Source organism: Lethenteron reissneri, chromosome 42 (genome assembly GCF_015708825.2).
Source record: "Lethenteron reissneri isolate LAM-NWPU_2019-01 chromosome 42, ASM1570882v1, whole genome shotgun sequence".
In the NCBI taxonomy this organism is placed as follows: domain Eukaryota; kingdom Metazoa; phylum Chordata; class Hyperoartia; order Petromyzontiformes; family Petromyzontidae; genus Lethenteron; species Lethenteron reissneri.
The window spans coordinates 5,776,432-5,797,605 of record NC_083820.1 but is presented as its reverse complement, the minus strand read 5'-3'; the positions used below and the strand labels follow the sequence as shown (position 1 = coordinate 5,797,605).

Below are 21,174 nucleotides of genomic sequence, written 5' to 3'. Positions count from 1 at the left end.
TGAAGCTCGTCGGCTCCTGCGGTCGCTCCAGAGGGGAGATGTCGTCGCTGCCAATAGCTTGCAGAATTTCTACCTCTATTGCTATGTGACCTGACCCCGATGTCACAGTTGAAAAATTATCAAGCGCACAAGATCCAAATAAAATTAAAATAACGATCTTCACTGTAAGTCGCTGGGCCCTACTTTTAGTCGAAATTCTTTGAAAAGCACACTGCTCTGTTTGCACTACCCCTTCTCAGAAGCCCAGTAGTCTCATATTCTATGGGCACGATCAATTTCAACGTGCTAAATATACATGAATTATTGCTCGCTCAATCGACGGCTTAAAATAGCTTCAAATATCTAGAGCGCATAGACGGCAGTTTTGGCTTATCCAACCATAATTGACCGGGATTTATTTACGTTATGTTGCTGAACTACACCAACTTCCTAAACGTTCCATCGAATGAAATTAATTTATTGCCGTTTACGTTGCCAGATATTTTAACGGTCACCATGATATGAACGCTATAAACACATACCATGGCATAATACAAGTGCAAAGAGCATTACCATGGGGCGAGAGTTAAATGGTTAATTTGGTAACGTTGGCATCCAAGAGACACGTGCAATATGATTAAAGTTGCTGCCAATACTATTTCTGGCTTAAAAACGTATTTAAATAACTTCTGCACTCGGCATACATGTGTCTGCATTTGTCTTTACTTTGGTTGATTTTTTTTTACTGATAACAGTGGCTTAATCTCGGACATTTTCTCTGAAAATCATCAATGTTTCATTTCTGTATGTCCACGAGCGCATATTTGTTCGTTCTAACCTGGTCGTTTGGTCGCACGTTATTTGTTTAGCCAAAGGTTGTTCAATCTAAAGTGGAGGCCATACATTCCTAGAAGAATAGACACACGGCATCGTAAATGATTATTGATCTAATCTGTCACAGGGTTCACTTGGCACGTGTCACCTGCCGCCAAATGCAAACGCCACATTCGTTTTTTTTCTTTTACTTCCACTTGCCCTGAGATGAATACAAAATAATCCATTCGGAACTCTCGCAATGATCCGCAGGATATATTTAAAACCCACCTCAAGATGCATTAATATTATTTTACTTGTTCTTTCTTCCCCTTGGCCAAGACATTATTTAGGTATTTATTTTTGTGATGTACAGCGCTTTCAGTGCATTGTCAAAAGCCGATGTGTAAATGTAATTTATTATATTACACAGCTGCTTCTGAAATCCCCCTTCAACACCAGTCTTCCTACAGACAAAATGTTGATCTCTCCAAAGATATTTGTCATTCTCAAGAGTTGCAATCGAGCCAAAAAAACGCAGGACTAAAGTTAACTATGGTTATAAGGCAGAGAATCAACTCGCTTCCTTGTTTGAATCAAATTTTGAACCTAGGATCTCAGTGTTGTTAGCTCAGAGATCTCGCTTACAATTTAGCCAGTCACCTCAGTGATCACCACCTCAAACTTCTCAGGACATAATGACACTGGCTGGCTTACCACCATTTGCAGGCAGGCCTTCGTTTCTATGCACAATCAGAAGAGAGTTGACTGGTATAACATACGACTGCAACAGAGCAAATGGAAGCCATCACACAGAACTTCGTAGGTTTTCACAGTTGTGCTGTATAACCCTCGGATGTGTTTGAGTTGTGCCATGTGTTGTTCGACAAAATCATGACGTTTTTCTTCCACCTCCTGGGAGCTTATTCAGGAACTTTATTGAGCAAACTCGCGTTCTTCGTTGTTTAACGTTGCCGGCTGTTGCTGGTCTCTGAAATAAGCCAAAACACGGTAACAACCCAAACACACAGATTGGTACAGCCTACGACCAACTCACCCTGAATGTACGAACTCTAGTTCGGGTCTCATCTTCTAGAGCAGAGGTTAAGCCGAGTTCGTGGCTGGATGGGTCACCACTAAGAGATACCAGTTGCTTATGGACATGTGAGAGGTGGGCCAGATGGCAATACAGAAACATTATTCAGTTCAGACATGGATTTAGTCCATCTGTGAATGAAATCTATACTGTATGTGCATCGCTTTGTTCTATTATGTTTGGGTTTTCTGTGTATTCCAGTTTCCACCCACACACACACCAATTATTTACGGAATTTACCAAATATCGCAATACACGAGCCATCTGAGAAAAAGTAACGTCAGGGAGGCATTTCTGGATAAAAGGCATAATTACATTGCATCAGAATGGCCCTGCAAACCCAACTCCAACAACTACATCTGTAGCCACTACAGGAGACTATTCACCCAATTATAGTTACAGCTCCCAATTGCTCAATAAAAAGTGGATTTCCACGCATGGGTCCTCCAACAGATACACATTGTAACCCTCGGAGATGAGCAGTGGTTTTTTACACGCTTTTATTTAACTCACTGTTGTATCCTCAAATTTTGTAACTCAATTTTTACCCACTTCGCAATGTGGTATTCACTGCATAATTGGTATACTTATGTCATACTGATGACAAGACTATATTCTATCATAAAAAAATCCAAAACATATTTTTGTAACATTTTACACGCTTTCATTTAACTGTCTGTTGTCGTATTCTCAAATCTTGTAACTTAATTTCTACCCACTTCCCAATGTGGTATCCACTGCAAACTTGGTACACTTGTCATACTGATGACAATACTATATTCTATCATTAAAAAAATTGATTTTATAACATTCTTTTACACGCATTTTATTAACTCAGTGTTGTCATATCCTCAAATCTTGTAACTCAGTTTTAACCCACTTCCCAATGTCGTATCGACTACAAACTTGGTATACGTATGTCATACTGATGACAATACTATATTCTATCATTAAAATATATATTTTGAAACAATATTTTTTGTTATGTTTCGGCTTGGGTCCAATTGTCCACGCTCAACTGACGTTGGCTGTAAATCACCACGGTCTCTTACGTTATGGCAAGCTTCGGGGCCACTTCATGGAGTTCTGCCATTACTTGTACGGTATATTTCATTAAAGCGTGTTTTAAAAAAAAAAGTATTTTAATTAATACTTTTTTAATCCAAATGCTACAAAAATTGCAATCATGGGCGGCTGCACCAAAATAACTTTCTATACCGAAGCAGCCGATTTAACAGCGTGCCAAACGGCCAGATTTGGACGTAGTTATTAGCAGTGCTAATCATTAGCTGCTCTTTCATGGTCACTATGAACTCAGAGCCACTTTTCTTTCACGTTTTTCTTAATCCAGCTTCGGGTGTGTATTTATACTCATTATTTGCAGTGGTGCACAAGAACATTTTGATGTGTTGTGGGAAAAGGGCCATTGCTCGAAACGTCCTGGAGATTTTTTTTTATAGCTGTTATTGACGAATTTGTTTAGTTTGTTTAATATTTGGATGTATTGCATGTACATCTCATTTCTTTGGGGACGAAACATTCAAACGATCACTAATAACCGAATATACCAACAAATTCACACGTAACCGTTATGTAATATACTCTGAAAAAACGCTTTAATATATTTTTTGTAGTGATAAAAATATACAAAGGAATTTACAAAAACGTGGAAATTTCAGACAAAAAACAAAAAAATCAAGTCAGTGATAGTAAATAAGAGTGCAAACCGCGCAAATAAGTGTACATTTTGGTTTCGCTAACGATGTGTACAATGCAATACTGTACAAGCAAACAAGGCAGTATAATAGGGATTTGAGGTCAGCCCAAACTGCACACAGAATGTTACGCTTCAAATTAAACCTGACACTATTCATTCGGAGAATACCATTCTGTGTCGATACACAGGGTTAACAAGTGATGGTTGGTGGATGGGGCACAGACAACAGAATCCAGTCTCCAGCTGCAGAGGGTAACAGTCCAGCATTGCAATAAAATTAGAATGGCCACAATATACAAGATAATCATTTCAAGTATTAAAAAAAAAGTTTGATATGCTCGAAATGGATGGAGTTAACCTTCATTCTGAACCGCTTTGAGAGAATGTTTTATGTTTATATAGCACGGCAGAATTTTTTACGTGCAATTTTCACATGGAGATTGGGACATTTGCCATCAATGGAGTTGGCCAGAATCATTCAACTGCTTTTGACACATTCCAAGCCACACAGCAGCAAACGAAACAGCGGGAGAGTGGATGTTTCATCAGCTTGTATACACGGCCACACGAAAGTGCTTTAAAAACAGGTGAACTTCTATATGCATAAGGCAAGTTTGCCAATACTTCATGATGTCGTAATTCAATCAATGGGCCTTAGGACTGAGAAGGCCTAGTTGAGCAACAAGATATTGCTGAATAATAAAGTGTGTAAAAAATACGTTGATAGGTTAGAACATGGTCTGAACCGCCAAGGTTTTACCGGCTGGCATTTGTGATGCACAATTTATGTAAAACTGTATGTACAGTGTACACACTATGTAAAGAAGCACACTTTCCAATAAGTTCGAAAAATGATACATAAAATTGAAACGCAAAATATATGCTTCATTAATCAAGTTTGTAACGTAAAAAAATACAAGGGTTAAAATAAAAACAGAGGTTTTGTAAAAAAATTATCTAATTTGAGAATATTATAGAAACTTGCCAGTCGGTGGGTTTTGCAAGCACGTGCAGTGTAAGTAATGAAGCTCTCTGGTTCAATGTCTTTTGCTCCCTGAAGTGATGACTGTGAACCCCTATCGGGCAGCAGTGTTGCAAGCCCAGGGGAATTACCTCATTCGGTTTTTAACTCCGTGCCAACAAACTTTGCAATAAAATTTAAAAGGTAAACTGTACTGAACCATGTTTTAATTCGGTCGGGAAATGTGCGCGAGAAAGGCAACGATTCAAACATTGGAAGGCAATTTCAAATGATATTTGGTGTGAAAATGCCAATTAGTCACCAACTTAGGCATTTATTTTGTCATCTGCATAAAAACGGGTTTCTTCACCGTTCGATTAAGTAGAACACAGAATCTGTTGTGTTTTTGCACACTGGTGTACAGAGGATCGAATTCTCCAGGCCTGCCAACACTTTTGCCTTGGCCTGGCACGAATCTCATACTGTCTGCTCCCCACCATTACTGGTCTCCCCCAACCTGTAATTGGCAATTGCCGAGGTAAGTTGAAGACTCGACACGATAAACATTTTCCCCTGGGGTGCAACAGCCACAACTCGGTGCAAGTGCCTTGATAAATATAAACCAGGATGATGGGTGGCATCATCACCCAAGCCAAATTTGTCACTCGATTCAGACAAATCAGATGCAAGAATTAATGTATATACAAATCCTCGGCTGAAACTGCCAAGGATATAACAATGTTGTTTTCAAACAATTAATGTATAAATTATGTTTGGTTAATAAACCAAGGGTAATAGAAAAACCAATAGAAAACAAATATTGAAACAACTTATTTATTTATTTTTCATTCAACATATTAATGTAGCTTTAGGTAATATTAATATTTGTTATTTAAATGTAAGGTTATTCAAATTTTAATTTATCTTAATAAAATAAACCAGAGGTGGCCAAGTGGTTCAGTTGTCCAATCGCTGAGTTGGCACAGCGTAGATCCTGAGTTCGATCCAGGCCTGTGACTTAACCAGGTTCTCAAGTGTGAAAAGTCAAGGGTCTAAAGTTGGTCACGACTGACAACACAATAAACCATGTTAAATTTAGTTTTGCACTTAATATTCTATCCCTGGGAATTACAAATGTACATTTTAATGTCATGTGCCATTCTCGAGTGTGGATAAGGAGTTACTTGAATAGATTTCAAAAGTAGTTACGTTATTTTAACTTCTGGAGACCGCTAACATGACAGGATTGCATTGCTCTGCATGAATTCCTAAATTATTCAACTTATGCAATGCCAATTCGGTAAAAAAAGTTGGGATGACAAAAATAAACTTAATTGAATAAAGTTGATTTGTGTCACAATTATTGCCTTGTTCATTCATGTTTAAACGCTTACAGAAGAACCTCGATCATATGAACCTTAACGTGTCTCCAAAGTCACTTTTCATTCATGCCTTAGATCTTATTCCAAAAGAATGCATGCTAAAACTGAAAACACATTTAGGCTGCATCGCGGCATGGAGAACTACACAATGATGGGCAAGCCCTCTGTTTTGAATACAGGGCATTAAAAGTGTATTTTTACAATTCTTTACTATAAACGGCAAATAAGCAGAGACCTTTTATATGTGTTTTACAAGCTAAATTCCGCTGTTTTATGTCAGCACCAACCAAAGCTTTAAAGGATCGAGGTCCTGTTTTACTGCTGAAATAAAGTTGTTTGGTTGAATACAGCTATGACTTTTGACTTTCAATCAAATGTGTTGTGGGTACTTAAATGTATATTTTATGGGAAGGAAAATAAGTGTAATTTGAATATTCAGTTCCTAGTAGATTTACCCCCGTCTATAAAGCTGCTCAAACTGATCAGCAGAAATCTTAGTTAAATGCTTTTACCTAAACGATTTACACAACTATCAATATTTACAATTGCACCATACGTAAGACTATGGATGGCTTAAGATCAAAAAGTAACACAGCTTAGCATTAAGCCTCGATATATATTTCAAAATTAAACATTACATTTGTATTTCCACATGTCTTCCGGAAACACTTTAAGGGGCGGTCAAAAAGTTTAGACTGGAACATTTCAAGGCATGCAAAGACTCGCACTCTCAAATAACAAATCACACCAATATATTCCTATATTCTATAATTATCATATAAAGATGGGGCTTTAAAATAAGCCTTACTTTTAAGTCGGTACGACCACTTTTTAAACCACTATTTTTTAAAGTTTATTGTCCTCAAAAACTTTTTGACCGCACCTCGTACATATGTACATGCATGTAAATCATTCCTCTCCGGAATGAGCCTCAGCCATCCCTGGTCAGTGCGGTGTGGAGAGGAAGAAGAGATGAAGGAAGAGGTAAGAAGAAAAAGATAGCCTTAAGGAAGAGAGTGGAGAGGTTATAAAAGTGGAGAAGTTATGAACGTGAAGCATGACTGTCAGGGGACACAATATGGAAAAGGAGGGGTTGGGTGGCAATGAATAGTGAGGAGCAAAAAGAAAAGGAGAGTAAGTGATGAGAGCAGACAGAAACATGAAGGCAAGAAAAAATAGGTTAATGTTATTGGGAAGAAATTGGGAAGGGAGTGGCGATAAGGGAAGAAAATGGAAAAATAAAGACTGGGAATAAGATACAGTCGGCAAGGAAGAAAGCAGCAGGTGTTGGGACCATGAGAAATTAAGTGATGATCAGAGAACAAAGATGCAGATAAGAACACAAGATAGGGGGGAGGTGAGAGATCGGTGAGTGCAGAAAATAAAAGAGGGACAGAGAGGGGGATAAGAGATAAGTGTGGCGAGGGAATCGCACATCACACGGGTGGCGCAGCGGGCCCCAGCACGCGAACGCGTCCCGTCGTCGGTGCTGGCACAGATCCCCCGAGCCGCCGGACCTCAAGCTGCCAACCCGGCGCGGCGCGGTTCGCTGGCGCCGCGTGCCGCCGTGCGTGCTTGGCCAGGTGGTCGCTGCGCAGGAAGCGGCGTGCACACGCCGGGCAGGCGAAGCGCTTCTCCCCGGTGTGCGCACGCCGGTGGCGCGACAGCTCGTCCGAGCGTGCAAAGCGACGCTCGCAACCCTCCCACGAGCAGCGGAAAGGCTTCTCACCTGCGCAAAAAAAAGACGCGGCGCACGCACAGAGCACATTAAACGTCTGACCCAATGTCACAGGTTCGTTTAAACTTGCTGTAGCTAGTAGATCCTACAACTGGAAAATATCTACTGTACGTTAGCCATATTTTAAAATTTCCTTGCACAAAAGCACTCCTTAAATTGAATAGGCCAAATGTAGCAATGCAAGGAAGAACAATCCTAAAAGAGAACCAACGAGGCTTTGCAGCAACATAACGGTGCTCACCTGTATGTGTACGCAGGTGCGCCTTCAGGTGCGAACTCTTGAAGTAGGTCTTCCCGCACCCCTGGTGCGAGCAAACGTGCGTCCGCCTGCGCGCCAGCTCCGGCAACACCGGCGCCGGCGGCTGCGTGCCGGGGGCACAGAGAGACGACGGGGCCGGTGCCAGCGGTGACAGCCGAGTAGGTGGCGGCGAGCGTCTCGTTGCCACCAGCTGCTGCTGCCCGGCTTGCGGAGGAAGCACCACCATCAGCGTGCCGGCCTGCGACACCAGGCTGCCCATGAGCACCAACGGCTGCTGTGTGGACGGCGTGCGCATCATCAGCACGGGTGCCGGCAGGATGGACGCGGGCTGTGCGCTCGGAGCGATAGGCACGACCGCCTGCTGTCCACGGCCAGGACGCTTGGCTGGGACTGGTGTTGCCGTTGCCACCACCGTCGATGACACGGATGACGAGGATGGCAGGACAGAAACGGGAGTGGTGGAAAAGCTAGGGGAGTGCGTGCGCGGCGCTGCCGTGTGCCCGCGTGTGATGGTCGGACAGATTGCCGAGGATGTGGGCGTGCATTCTGCCGGCGCTGGGGCCGTGTCGGCACGGCGCTCGTTGGGATGGGCCACAGTGTGCATGATGGTGTCAGCCGTGTGCCGGATAACACTCGTCGCCATGGCCACTGGGCGGGTTGAGGGAGACTGTTGGATGGGCTGGCATGGCTCGCCAAGGAGGCTCTCCAGGCTGCTAGGCACATGGTTCTTTGTCGACTGGTGAGTGTGGCTTGCAGTCTGGTGAGCTTGACCCACTGGATGGTCAGTGTGGCTCGTCTGTTGGGTATGGTTAACACTCTTGTGGGTGTGGATAACCGGCTGTTGGGTGTGGCCAAATGTCTGGTGGGCCACACTCTGGCAGGCGTGGCTTACAGTCTGGTGGTTGTGGCCAAATGTCTGGTAGCTGTGATGAACATTGTGGTGGGCATGAACAATCGTGTGCTGGGCGTGGGTGACTGGTGTGTAGGCGTGGCTAATGGAGGAGTGGGCATGGCCCTGCAGGGCAGTGATGTGCATGGTGGCAGGCCGTACGTCGCCCATGACAGCACTCGTCAGAAGGAGGCTGCCACTGCCCGAGTTACTCATGACGGTGGCAGGGGCCGACGGCGTGCAGTTGGAGGGCGGCTGCACTGCCGGGGCTCCCTCAAAGCTGACGGGGCTGTACGGTGGCGTCATCCACTGTGCAGACAACAACACAAACACAGGCACCCACAGACTTAAGTACAGCTTATCTATTATGACCTTGAAAGCGCTCAGAAAAATGCTGCTAAAATTTTTTTTAGTCTCAGATCATGATTTTTTCTGTGTGGATAACTGCCCATTGGGTGTGACACTAAATATAGTAATGATGGAGAAACAATGCAATTGTGAAGGCTGCGGCATTTATAATAGTAATAATGAAAAGGCAATGCAATAGTACAGGTACATGGCGGAGACGAAGATAATGATGATGCCGATGCTATCACGATCTCGATATGAATCCTCACCACAGACGGCTGCCCCACACGCTCCGGATTGAGAGCCACTTCCTCCACCTCCATGGAGCAGTCGGAGCCAGGGGTGAGAGGCCGCGCACTGCCTCTGCCCGACCCCCGAGGGCGGCCGATAGACATGAGCACCTCCACGGCCTCCAGGTCTCCCTCGTCCACAGCAGACCCCTCGCTGTCGCACCGCGCGCGTGCCATGCACGCCTGCAAACACAAACACGCCACACGCATTTAAAACCACTACTACTGGCTTAAAAAAGACTAACAGCTCTGCCTTCAAGACACTGAACTGTATGCATATACCTATAGACACTAATACTTAGGTAATGTAGTTGGCATGTAGTTATTCACAATTGTTTTGAAAAAATTCACACAAATCATAATTCTCATTCACACAACTGGGTGCACATATCGTGCATATGAGTTTAAGTATCTATTTTAATCGATGCATCACAGCACCTCCAGCCAACTAATAGTTCATCGTTCCAGAAATATATATTTTATAACAAAAGGTATTAATTTCAAGCCAAGTTGACCTAAGGGTTGCCGCATACCATAACACGCCTAAATAACTTTCAAATGATTTGTGCCACCAAGAATTGAAACCACTTTCTCTGCGGTTGTCTTTACAATCTGCAAAGAAGATATTTTCCATATGACCCAACCACATAGAACCTGCACTCAAAAGCCAGATAGCAGTTTAGGTTTCCGTCCCTGCAACAGCTAAAAAAAAACCTGAAAACATAATCATTGGTAGGGCGCAACACTGGCCGTTAATGAAAAACGATCCCACAAACGCGCAGAATGTCAAAGCTCATCCGCTGTTCTCCATTAACCTTTGTGACACTTTCCTGTTGTCTATTTTTATTGTCATTCCGATTTCATTGACGTACAGGCCAGTATTAATAGTTGCACCATAAAACAAAGCATGATTTGCTTGGCTGAGCCAAATGCGTTGCTCGACACATTTAAAAAAGAAACATCCTCACAGACTTGGCCCAATTAGGCCAATTTCCTCCCCTTGCCTGCCTCAAAGCATTTCCCGAAAAGTATTTGTGCCACACTGTGCTTAACATTGCCTGTCCCCTGCCCCTCTGTCTACTCAAGCCATCGAGGAGAGGGAAATTTAGACTGATGTTGACTACGATTGCATATCTTTCAAATGTTTCACATGCCAAATGGCAAATGAGTCCCAATGCATGATCTTGAGTATTCACTAGGTATGTAATTAATTATTCACCTGTCTAGATAGAAGAATTGTCATTATTTGGGCAAACGAATAATTGAAAAAACTTTTTTTTTTAATCTAGTTTATACTGGATCTTCCCCTCTATGACCATATACTATTATTAGTTGATTTTCAAATTCGACGTGTATCCTAAGAATCGATTAATCAGTATATGCCTCGTATTAATCAATGTATTTACAGTGTTTACATTTGTTAAAAAATAATTTGCATGTAACAACATTTTTCAAGCTCACCATCATCAGACACAGTCACCACCCTTCCCTCAAACCACTTCCACAAGAAGTTCCTCATTATTTGTTGTTGTGCTTTGGATGAGCTCACTGGGCAAGTCATGACTTGCAAATGTGCTCTCCCTTTTACCCCAGGATGTCGCTAGTCCCGTTGGGGACGACAACTAATCACGAGATCATTCATTACAATCAAAAAACGTGTCGCTCATTGGCAAGAAAAGTGCAGGCGATCCTGCAGTGGCTGCTGTGGTAATTTATTAAATGTTTCCCCACCATAGTAAACGTGGCATTGCCACAAATCAACTCTGGGTCACCAAAAAGGGGAGCACTGCCCCAGTGGGTTCCATTGAGCAACGGGGTAATTTTTTGACGTTTTACTTTGAGGGCTTCGTCATAAACCCTCGGTTATTACGTGGACTTTGGCTTCTGGACAGGCCTTGTATGGGTTGGCAAGGGCCAGCTTGGCAGACAATAAAGGCCAATAAGGGTCCACTGAAATGGAGGCGGAGTGCTACACACATAACTAGATCAATGGCAAAACGGCTCAATGGGAGTTGCATTCACCTAGTAGTGGACAGAATATGGTCCAACTTGGCGATGGCAACTTTCTCTGCAATGACAACTTTTTGTTAAGATATTTATTTTCTCAAAATTCCAGCCAAAATCCTGGCATTTTAGCATTTTATGTGTTTGATGCCTTTAAAGCAAGAGTGGAAAGAGAATGGCCGTTGCAACAAATTTAAACTATACATTTTCCATGACTTTTTGCTGGTGAGCATTGACGGAAAAAATTGTCCCCCTTGTGTTCTATAAGAAACAACTGAAAAGGCCCTCTCTAAGCTTTTTAATCATTCTACGATTGAAATTACTATCATAAACGGCATTCATCTCCGCCTGTGGATTTTTCTCAGAAACCTAACGTTGCACATTCTGACAGGACTTTGTATGTTGTGGTAGTTGTACCCTAATCCGGGCCAAGATCTGGACAATATTGCGGGTGTGGTGAGGGTTTTAAAGTGATATCACCATTCGGTAAAAGCAAACGTGTCTCCAATTTTTTTTTACACATTCCATCGGCCACATATCCTTCTGGGAGTGCATCATTTTATCAGCATTGATTCAACACAAGTAAACTCTGGACAGGAGCTCAACATGCTAGCTTGCTTAAACCAATGCCTGTGATTTACCAGATGTTTTCAGACAAGAACCCTTCTCTGTTAGAAACGAGTCCTAATTTTTGACACGAACAATTATTTAGAGTGTAAAACATGCAAAGAATGCTGCTGTGAAGATGCACTAGAGCTGTTGACTTTTTTTGCGGCGAAGTGAACAGGACTCGTCCAATGGATAGTCTTGTACAAGAAATGTGGTATTTCCACCACTGGCTCGGAGCTATATTAGGGAGATGAGCAACGCCTCAATACTCGTACGAGCAAGGAAAACACTGACATTGTTTATGACTATGATTAGCAACTTTAGACTATTTCAGTTGGTCAGGCCCACTGAGCTAAGGCAGCTCTGTCGCAAGAACAGCGCAAGACCGTCGGTAGTGACGAAAGTTATAGGACACTGAAGGGTGGGAATGTGGACACAGAGACCAACAAGATTATTTACGCGAAACATGCAAAAAAGTACGTAATACGTAGGCTTTCGTTGGCCATACTAAATGTTAGTTATTGAGCAGTTTGGTCCATCAGTTTCAAACACCACACAAAACCGCGTGATGTGTATCGCATAAATCTTTGTTATGTTATTTTTCTCTTATTTACATAACTCATTACATTCGCTCCACTGTTTAATGCCTGGAACCGGATCCCAATAATGGTAGAGGGGGGGGGGGGGGTCAATTGGGGGGGGGGGGGGGCTGTGGAGCGCCGTGGTGGTGGGGGGCGGAGTGTGGTGGTTGTAGATGGGGGGGGAGTGGATGGGGGGTGGTGAAGGGGGGGGATGTGGAGGGGGGTGTGGAGGAGGGGGGGTGGTGAAGGGGGGTGGTGGAGGGGGGTGGTGGTGGAGGGGGGTGGTGGTGGAGGGGGGGTGGTGGTGGGGGGGGGGGGGGGGTGGTGGAGGGGGGGTGGGGATGGTGGAGGGGGGGTGGTGAAGGGAGGTTGGTGAAGGGGGGGTGGTGAAGGGGGGGTGGTGGAGGGGGGGGTGGTGAAGGGGGGTTGGTGAAGGGGGGGTGGTGAAGGGGGGGTGGTGGAGGGGGGGTGGTGGAGGGGGGGGGATGGTGGAGGGGGGGTGGTGGAGGGGGGGTGGTGAAGGGGGGGTGGTGGAGGGGGGGTGTGGTGAAGGGGGGGTGTGGTGAAGGGGGGGGATGTGGAGGGGAGTGTGGTGGAGGATGTGGTGGGTGGTGGTGCGCGCGCGCGCGTCTGGCTTGCCGGGAGTGGGTGGGGGGGAAACGGCGCACAAAGTTCAGCGCGTGCAGCAGCAGCGGGCGGGTAAAGTGGGGCAAAGGGCGCCCACGCGCGCGCGGCGTGATCGGGGGGGGAAGGGGGCGCGCGTGACGTCACGGGCACGGGCGCGCGTGACGTCACGGGCACGAGCGCTGCGCCCGTTGGCGGAGAGCGCGCGCGCGGGGGGGGGGGAGAGCGCGCGCGGGGGGGGGGGGTGCCCCGCCCGCCAGCTGATAGGAAGCCCCCCCCCCCTAAATCCAAAGCCCCCCCCCCTACCAACTCCCCCCCCCTACCAACTCCCCCCCCCATTCCCTCTCCGCCCACGCTGACTGCAGCGTGACTGCCGTGACACCTGCAATGGGTTGGGGGGGGATGATGATGATGAGGCGGGCCCCGTTGCTGGGGTGGGAAGAGTCCGAGGGGGGCGTGCGATATGGCTCTGGCCCCACCAATGTTTGTATCACGCACCGTGATTATGACCGCAGTGGCGGCTGGCTTCTAACAACGGCAATGACGAAGTTTGTGATGATGCCGTCTAAAGCGCAATGATAGACGGACACGCACCGTCGGTGGCACTTTTTATGTTGCAGTAAAAGGGGGCGGCTGGGGAGTGAGGAATTGTTTTTTTTTTGAAGTGTCAAAAGAAGATGTGAGATTATGAATGTAGCCGCGGACTAATTGAGTGTGAAATTGCAATGTAACTGCAGTATGGAATTTTGAGATTGCCTCTACATTTAAAACATAAATTGTACATCGCTTTAGGACGTTCCTCCGATAAAGGTTTTGAAATGCAGTATATTAGATAATAATTTTGCCGTTTAAATGGTAATACTTTGAAGAGATGCCACACAAAATGTATACTGTATATGCAATTACGCAAGATTGCCGTTATGGCCCTTTGTAATTTGCCAAATCATTAATGTATTTTTTTTTATGTCTATCACAAATGCTGCACCATTAAACGCGCTAAGAAATCGGTTAATGCTCCGGTTACGTCATGTTATCGTCCTTATTATCAGCATCGACCCAGATAACATTTCATTTATAGCGAACACCAAGCCCTCTAAATGTTCTACTCTCACAAATCATCCCTAAACTAATATCGTGTTCAAATATTGGCAAGAACGCAGCATCGGTGGCGCGTGACGAGCTCGCAATAAACGGTCCCGAGGAAATGCCACACGCACACATGGCATGACACACACATGGCATGACACACACATGGCATGACACACACATGGCATGCCACACATGGCATGCCACACATGGCATGCCACACCGGGCATGCCACACCGGGGCTCACATGGCATGCCACACCGGGGCCCACATGGCATGCCACACCGGGGCCCACATGGCATGCAACACCGGGGCCCACATGGCATGCCACACCGGGGCACTACATGGCATGCCACACCGGGGCCCACATGGCATGGCCACACCGGGGCCCACGTGGCATGCCACACCGGGGCACTACATGGCATGCCACACCGGGGCCCACATGGCATGGCCACACCGGGGCACGTGTGTCATGCCACACCGGGGCTCACATGGCATGCCACACCGGGGCCCACATGGCATGCAACACCGGGGCCCACATGGCATGCCACACCGGGGCACTACATGGCATGCCACACCGGGGCCCACATGGCATGGCCACACCGGGGCCCACGTGGCATGCCACACCGGGGCACTACATGGCATGCCACACCGGGGCCCACATGGCATGGCCACACCGGGGCACGTGGCATGCCACACCGGGGCACACATGGCATGCCACACCGGGGCTCACATGGCATGCCACACAGGGGCTCACATGGCATGCTACACCGGGGCACGTGGCATGCCACACACCGGGGCCCACATGGCATGCCACACAGGGGCTCACATGGCATGCCACACCGGGGCACACATGGCATGCCACACACCGGGGCACACCGGGGCACAGTACCGTCACAGCATCGGCGGTCACATAAATGAACCACATTTTAACGCGCAGCGTAAACTGTAACAGCCACGGCGTTCAAGCCTTACCAGCTCGGCTTGGAAGTCGGACGGCCCCACACGCCTCACGCCACGGTAGAACGAGCCCATGGCTGCAGCTCCAGAACACCACAAGCACATCAGAGTTGCAACGCGTGGAGCTGGGACGCCAAAGCTGTTCTCCTGCTCCTCGGTCTCCCCGCCCTGGGGTCTCCCGCGAAAAACAAAGAGGGGGTTGGGCCTCGCCTCCCCGTCAGCCAATCGCGTTGCGTGAAATCGGGCTTTCTCTTACGCTTGACCAATGAGATTAGGGCGGAGGCGTGGCCAAAATTGCGAACGAGCAATCGCCGTGGGAGTGGTCACGGCAAAAAAAGCCGTCGCTGCGACCAATCGTATTGCGCGCAGGCGCGCGAGCACGCGCCCCGTTGACCAATGGCGAGCGAGGGTGTGCGCGACGGCGACCAATGGGGAGAGCGGGAACGCGTGATCGCGGCGTGCACCGTGCGTGCATCGCGAAGCTCAGCGCGCGTGCCAAGCTCCTGGGCGTGCTGTGATTGGTCGAAAACGGAGGGTTCGGCCGTTTTTGACCCCCCCCACACCCCCACAACATGCACAGCCCCTCCCGGCCAACCCCCCCCCCCCCCTTCTGGCCGGGCCCCCCCATCCAAAACCGGATTAGATCGGGCACCACAATCCCTCAAGAGATTCATGCAAACGGATATAATGCATCATGAATTATTTAAATCAATTTGTCAATCCACTGCTAGATTAGAGAAAAGCCCTACGTCCGAGGGTCCATCATTTGTGTTTTGACCGTATTTAATCACGATTAAATCGTGGCCGGGAATCGAATTTATCTCTGCGGTTTCACGGCCACCGTTCCACCTACGAATTATATTAAAATAAAATGATAAACATGCAGTCTATGTCATCATAGTACTGTAATAGGGGGGGGGGGGTATAATGACAGTGTGGGGAAATAATTAAACATATATCGCATACTGTACCTCGAAAACCCCTCTGAATAAATATTGAGACTCCTGGGTTAAAATGTATTTCTTCAAATAAATATACTATAAGTTAATATGTAATTCACTTATCAATTATGCTCCACTTTATCGTTAGATACACTACAGTATATACATGTCAACGGCCTGTCAATTAGAAAAATAGAGGCCATACAATTTATCTGTGACTCATTTCCAAAAATGAGGCAATTCTAAGTCTATTATTTGCCAAAATATCAAATTGTGGTCATCCTTAATAATCTGCAAAGCGTTAAAAGTTACAAAGTGGTTACGTCCACTGACAAATTAATATAATATAACGAATAGGATCTGTTTCTACCGTACATAAGTGAATTATTAATTCTCTAATTGAAATCCCTCGCAAGTTAAACTGAAATTGTGTCGCTGACCTGGCAACAGGAATCATCTGCACACACGTGGTGGGCTGATTGTGCGCTTTTTGTCAATTTAATTAATGATCTCCAACATCTGTTGATTTGTTTGATACATTTTACAATAATCAAATCTGACGTCAGGAACGATATAAAACCAGCAGTTTACGACAGGTAATAATGTCGTGGTAATATACTGCTTGACTCAATCTCGATCATTATTTAAAGGAGAGGCATGCTTGAAATATTGAATATATTATCTTTCAAAGTACCATACGTTTCTTCTACATGGCTTAATCCAGAGAAAACCCGTGGAAACTGAGGAACGACACTAAAATGTCCTTACAAGATAGTTATGAATAATGATGATAATGAACGCAACGGGAATATAAAATAATTGCAGTATTTTTTCTGACATGACTCCACACGTTACTGAGATTTGAGATCGTAAGCACCATTGGAATCTTAAATTGTAACAAAAATATCAACAAATCAATTACGTTATAAGCACCACGCTTAAGTAATTAGCCTTGACAAGGCAACCCACACAAACAAAGGGGCTTATCAACATAATGGAAAGGCAACCATTACAGTTGCTATGATCACTGTTTCATTGCGTTCATGGCTTTATGTTGGTGATTTCGAAAAGTTTTTTGGTTTGGCCATGTTTGTTTGTTGTAGTACAGAGTTAGATTGATGAATCTAAGTTGTCTTGTGGTTGTTGTTGTTGTTGTTTGACTTGCATCCCACTGGGATTTTTGCACACAGCGTTGGTGTACGGTTTTTTTCTGCAATATTTCGCTGTCTTTCATAGGATTTTCTGTTTGCACTTAGTCACATATTCACTTTAAGATGTTTTCTTGTTTATGTTTTTGTTTGTTGGCTCACAGGACTCTACCTAATAAATGAACTTGAACCAACACGAATGGAAAACAAAAAATCAGTAACAGACGCGTGACTAAACATCAAATTAAGACGGCACCACCAAATAAAAAAAAATCAACAAGACATGCGGATTATTCTTTAATCTGGCAGCAGGGCTTGAATGCTGCTGCCTGGGTTAGGAGGAGGAGGTGGTGGTGATGGTGGTGCAGTGTTGTTGCTTCGTTTTCTCGGAACCCTGAGCGCCGTGGGGACTGGTGGTGTGGGGGGTGTTGCCGCGATGTACTTTTCACCTTATTTATTTTTATTCCTACTTTAAACAGCGCTACGTGGGTGCGTGAACCCGCGGCTGGGTGCAACGAGTTCGAAATGTCGTCACCGTGGGGCGGCAGGGGAGGAGGGTCCCCCCCTACCCCCCCTACCCTCCCTTACCCTCCCCTACCCTCTTCCCCATCGTCTGGGCAGAGCTTAAGACGACGATTAAACTCCCATCTCAGACGCTGGTCCCTGATTTAAGGAGGGCCGTTGCCCGAAACGTCGCTTGTGTTTGTTGTTGCCGCTTCCGTTTGACGATTTCTTGTTGATTTTTGCTGTGATTTTTATGTTGTTGTTGTTTACACCGAGCTCGGCTTTGCGCCTCGGAGTCACGCTCATTTAAATTCGTGAAACGTTCATGCGCGTTATGAACGGCATCGTTAATGTTCTTATTATTCGAAAACACCACCAATAATTTGTTTAATTTCCGGGAAAAGAAAGGGGCGGCATTTAAATGCAGTGCGCGGGGGGGGGGTCGATTGACGGATGGGCGGGGCTAACGAGAGACGGGGGCGGGGCTTACGTGTGGTGGGCGGGGCTAACGAGGCACGGGGGGCGGGGCTTGCGTGTGGTGGGCGGGGCTTGCGAGACACTGGGGGCGGGTTTGCGTGTGGTGGGCGGGGCTAAAGAGACACGGGGGCGGGGATTGCGAATGGTGGGCGGGGCTTACGTATGGTGGGCGGGGCTTGCGTGTGGTGGGCGGGGCTTGCGGGGGGTCGCGAGGGTTCCTGAAGAGCTCACGCAGTGAGTGAGTGAGGGTCACGTGTCTGCAACACAAGCTGGAGGCCTCGAGGGGGGTGGTGGTGGAGGGGGGTGAAGAGGCACGTTGTAAACTTGTACCCAGATGTGTCGCAATTTTCAGTGTCATTCATTACCACCCCCCTCTCCTTCTCCTCTGCCCACCATGTTTGAGCGACATCCCTCGCTCGTAGTTGGCTGTGAAGGGTTTACCAACAACCGCGTGAAGTGGTTTTATGGCTTTTTTTATTTTACTGCGAAAGTTACCCGTGGGTGACTACTTTAGCCATGTGCGTGCGCTGTAGTTTCAAACGTCGTTTAAAGCGCAGATTCGGCGGTCCGAGCCTGCTTGCTGGGCTTATCATCCGGGAGAGGCGTGCGTTTTATTTTTAGCCTGGGTACATCTCTGCTACGTGCAGCGATGTACTCCGGCCTCGCCCCCCACCCTCACACACACTCCCCCCCCCCTGTGTTTTTTTTTCTAGTTAATTGTGACATGTGGCCAGTCCCCGTGTGCATGTATACATGTTAGTATGAATAGTGTGCGTGCCAGCGGGGAGCGGTGGCGCATTGGTTAGCGCACTGCGCTACGCCACGACTCACATGAACCATGGCGGTTCGACTCAAGCCTCAACATCGATCTCGGGTCCCTGGTTTTGTATCGCAGTGCACGGTTTATATAGTTGAAGATGAACTGTGGTATTATATGTGAAGTGAGGGATACAAAGGCGGCCGGGGGTGGGGGGACTGGCAACAGACCACCCCCTCGTGTGCCGTGTCAGCCTTGAAAGGCGTTCTTGCCTCGGCAGTCTGTAGGGCTAAAACGGGGGTCTTGGCTTCAGTGTGTTGGGTTTATGTGATGTTTGACAATGTGAGGTGGTGTGTGTGGTCGTCAGGGTGGTGCAGAAACCACTCGTGCCTCGGCAAATCAGGACCTGGGTTCGAACCCCTGACTCTGTATGGGGTTGGTATGTTCTGCCCCTGTTCTGGATGAGTTTGCTCCCATTTCTCCTGCCACCGTTAAACATATATAACGCAATCGGTGGAGCAGGGTCCTCCTGAAAAAAATAGTATTCGGACTTGGTGGCTTTCCTGGCTAAGCAAGTAATTATTCTTATCAGCAGCAGCAGATGAAAAATAATGATGAACATCCAATTGGGATTGTCTTCATAATCGAACCATCATCGCCATAAGGTGCAGATGCTGCAGTATGAAAGCCATTAACGTCAAATAATCATTACAATCCTAAACATCATCATCCAATGATCAGTACCATTGTTATTTGTCATCATCGTTATCGATAGCAATCGTCATCATTGTCGTCTGCCAGTAGCTTGTAAATCGTTACTTTTCGTCGTCATGATCCAATCATGGCCCGTTGCTATCTCTACCTGGCCTTTACCTCCTCCCAGATAAGAGAAGTACCTGGTGCAGTGTGAACGTCGTCACTGGGAAGACAAAGGCGGTGAGGCAGTCCACCCACTCACGCGTCTCGCTGACAACAGCATCTGGCCCCCCGAGAGAGACGTCACGGTGAACAAGGAGTGTTTATCGTATTTGTATTGCGCGGAGTGGTTTGTGCGCACCGCACTGAACCCGCTAACCCTAAAGTTCAATTCCACCTCGGGGCAAACAGCACGGGCGAGGTGACATCTGAACCGGTCCTGCCTCCCCACCCTTCACCAACCCGCACTGACCTTCGTGGTGAAGTATGGTCAAACAACTCCCATGGCCGACACGGCGTGGGGAGGTCTCCATCCAGTTGTGGGTTAAAAAGATGAACGCAAAAATATTTACTTCGACAGTACAGTAGAACAAACATCACGTTCGTCAAGAACACTGCTTAAAAGGAAAAAAGAATAGGCGACGTTTCGGGTAATGTCCCTTCTTCATTGCCCGAAAACTGACCCATTTGCATAATAAGTTGACTTTGAATGGCAAGTTGTTTGATGGGGCCATATTACAGCCGTAAGAGCTGCACGCCTTTGTAACGCCGAATGATTCATACGCCTTATGACATTGCACATAACGTGGATTCTGAAGAATTGGTGTAGAGTGACGCATTTCAATGCATCACCTTTGGACCCTATATATAACACAAATACGACGGACAAAACACCCATCTGTAGCGCGGGCCACCGGGCCTGGTCTCCAGAAAAGAGTACAGAGAGGCAGTTTCTGACCGAAACTTCATCAGGGCACTACCCACCTCTGAGTGGTATCCCCGTGATGCATTGGGGGTTTTTCCCAGTGATCCAGCGCGCACACACCCACGCAGACACGCACGCACACGCGCACACACCCACGCACACACCCAAGCACGCTTACACACCCATGCAGACACACACGCACACACGCACGCACGCAGACACACATGCACGCTTACACGCACACAGCCATGCAGACACACCCACGCACACACCCACACACCCACACACCCACCCACACACGTACGCACACACCCACGCAGACACACACCCATGCAGACACACACGCACACACACGCACGCACACACCCACGCAGACACACCCGCGCACAC

General features: G+C 46.7%; 1 protein-coding gene across 1 annotated transcript; it reads right to left on the bottom strand.

Moving 5' to 3' along the window:
* Positions 1 to 3,477: 3,477 nt before the first annotated feature.
* LOC133352936 (Krueppel-like factor 10) lies at positions 3,478 to 15,521 on the bottom strand. The gene is made up of 4 exons (XM_061568942.1): positions 15,352 to 15,521; positions 9,452 to 9,655; positions 7,928 to 9,143; positions 3,478 to 7,677 (listed from the first exon to the last, which is right to left on the bottom strand). Exons 1-4 carry the CDS (start codon positions 15,439 to 15,441, stop codon positions 7,385 to 7,387), a joined length of 1,803 nt encoding a protein of 600 aa, XP_061424926.1. The 5' UTR covers positions 15,442 to 15,521; the 3' UTR covers positions 3,478 to 7,384.
* Positions 15,522 to 21,174: the final 5,653 nt, after the last annotated feature.

Coding starts and splice junctions, on each gene's coding strand:
- LOC133352936 (XM_061568942.1), bottom strand. CDS start 15,441: ATGTGCTTGTGGTGTTCTGGAGCTGCAGCCATGGGCTCGTTCTACCGT. Junction 9,144..9,451: donor GTGTGGGGCAGCCGTCTGTG/GTGAGGATTCAT, acceptor TTGTCTGCACAG/TGGATGACGCCACCGTACAG. Junction 7,678..7,927: donor GCACCTGCGTACACATACAG/GTGAGCACCGTT, acceptor TTTTTTGCGCAG/GTGAGAAGCCTTTCCGCTGC.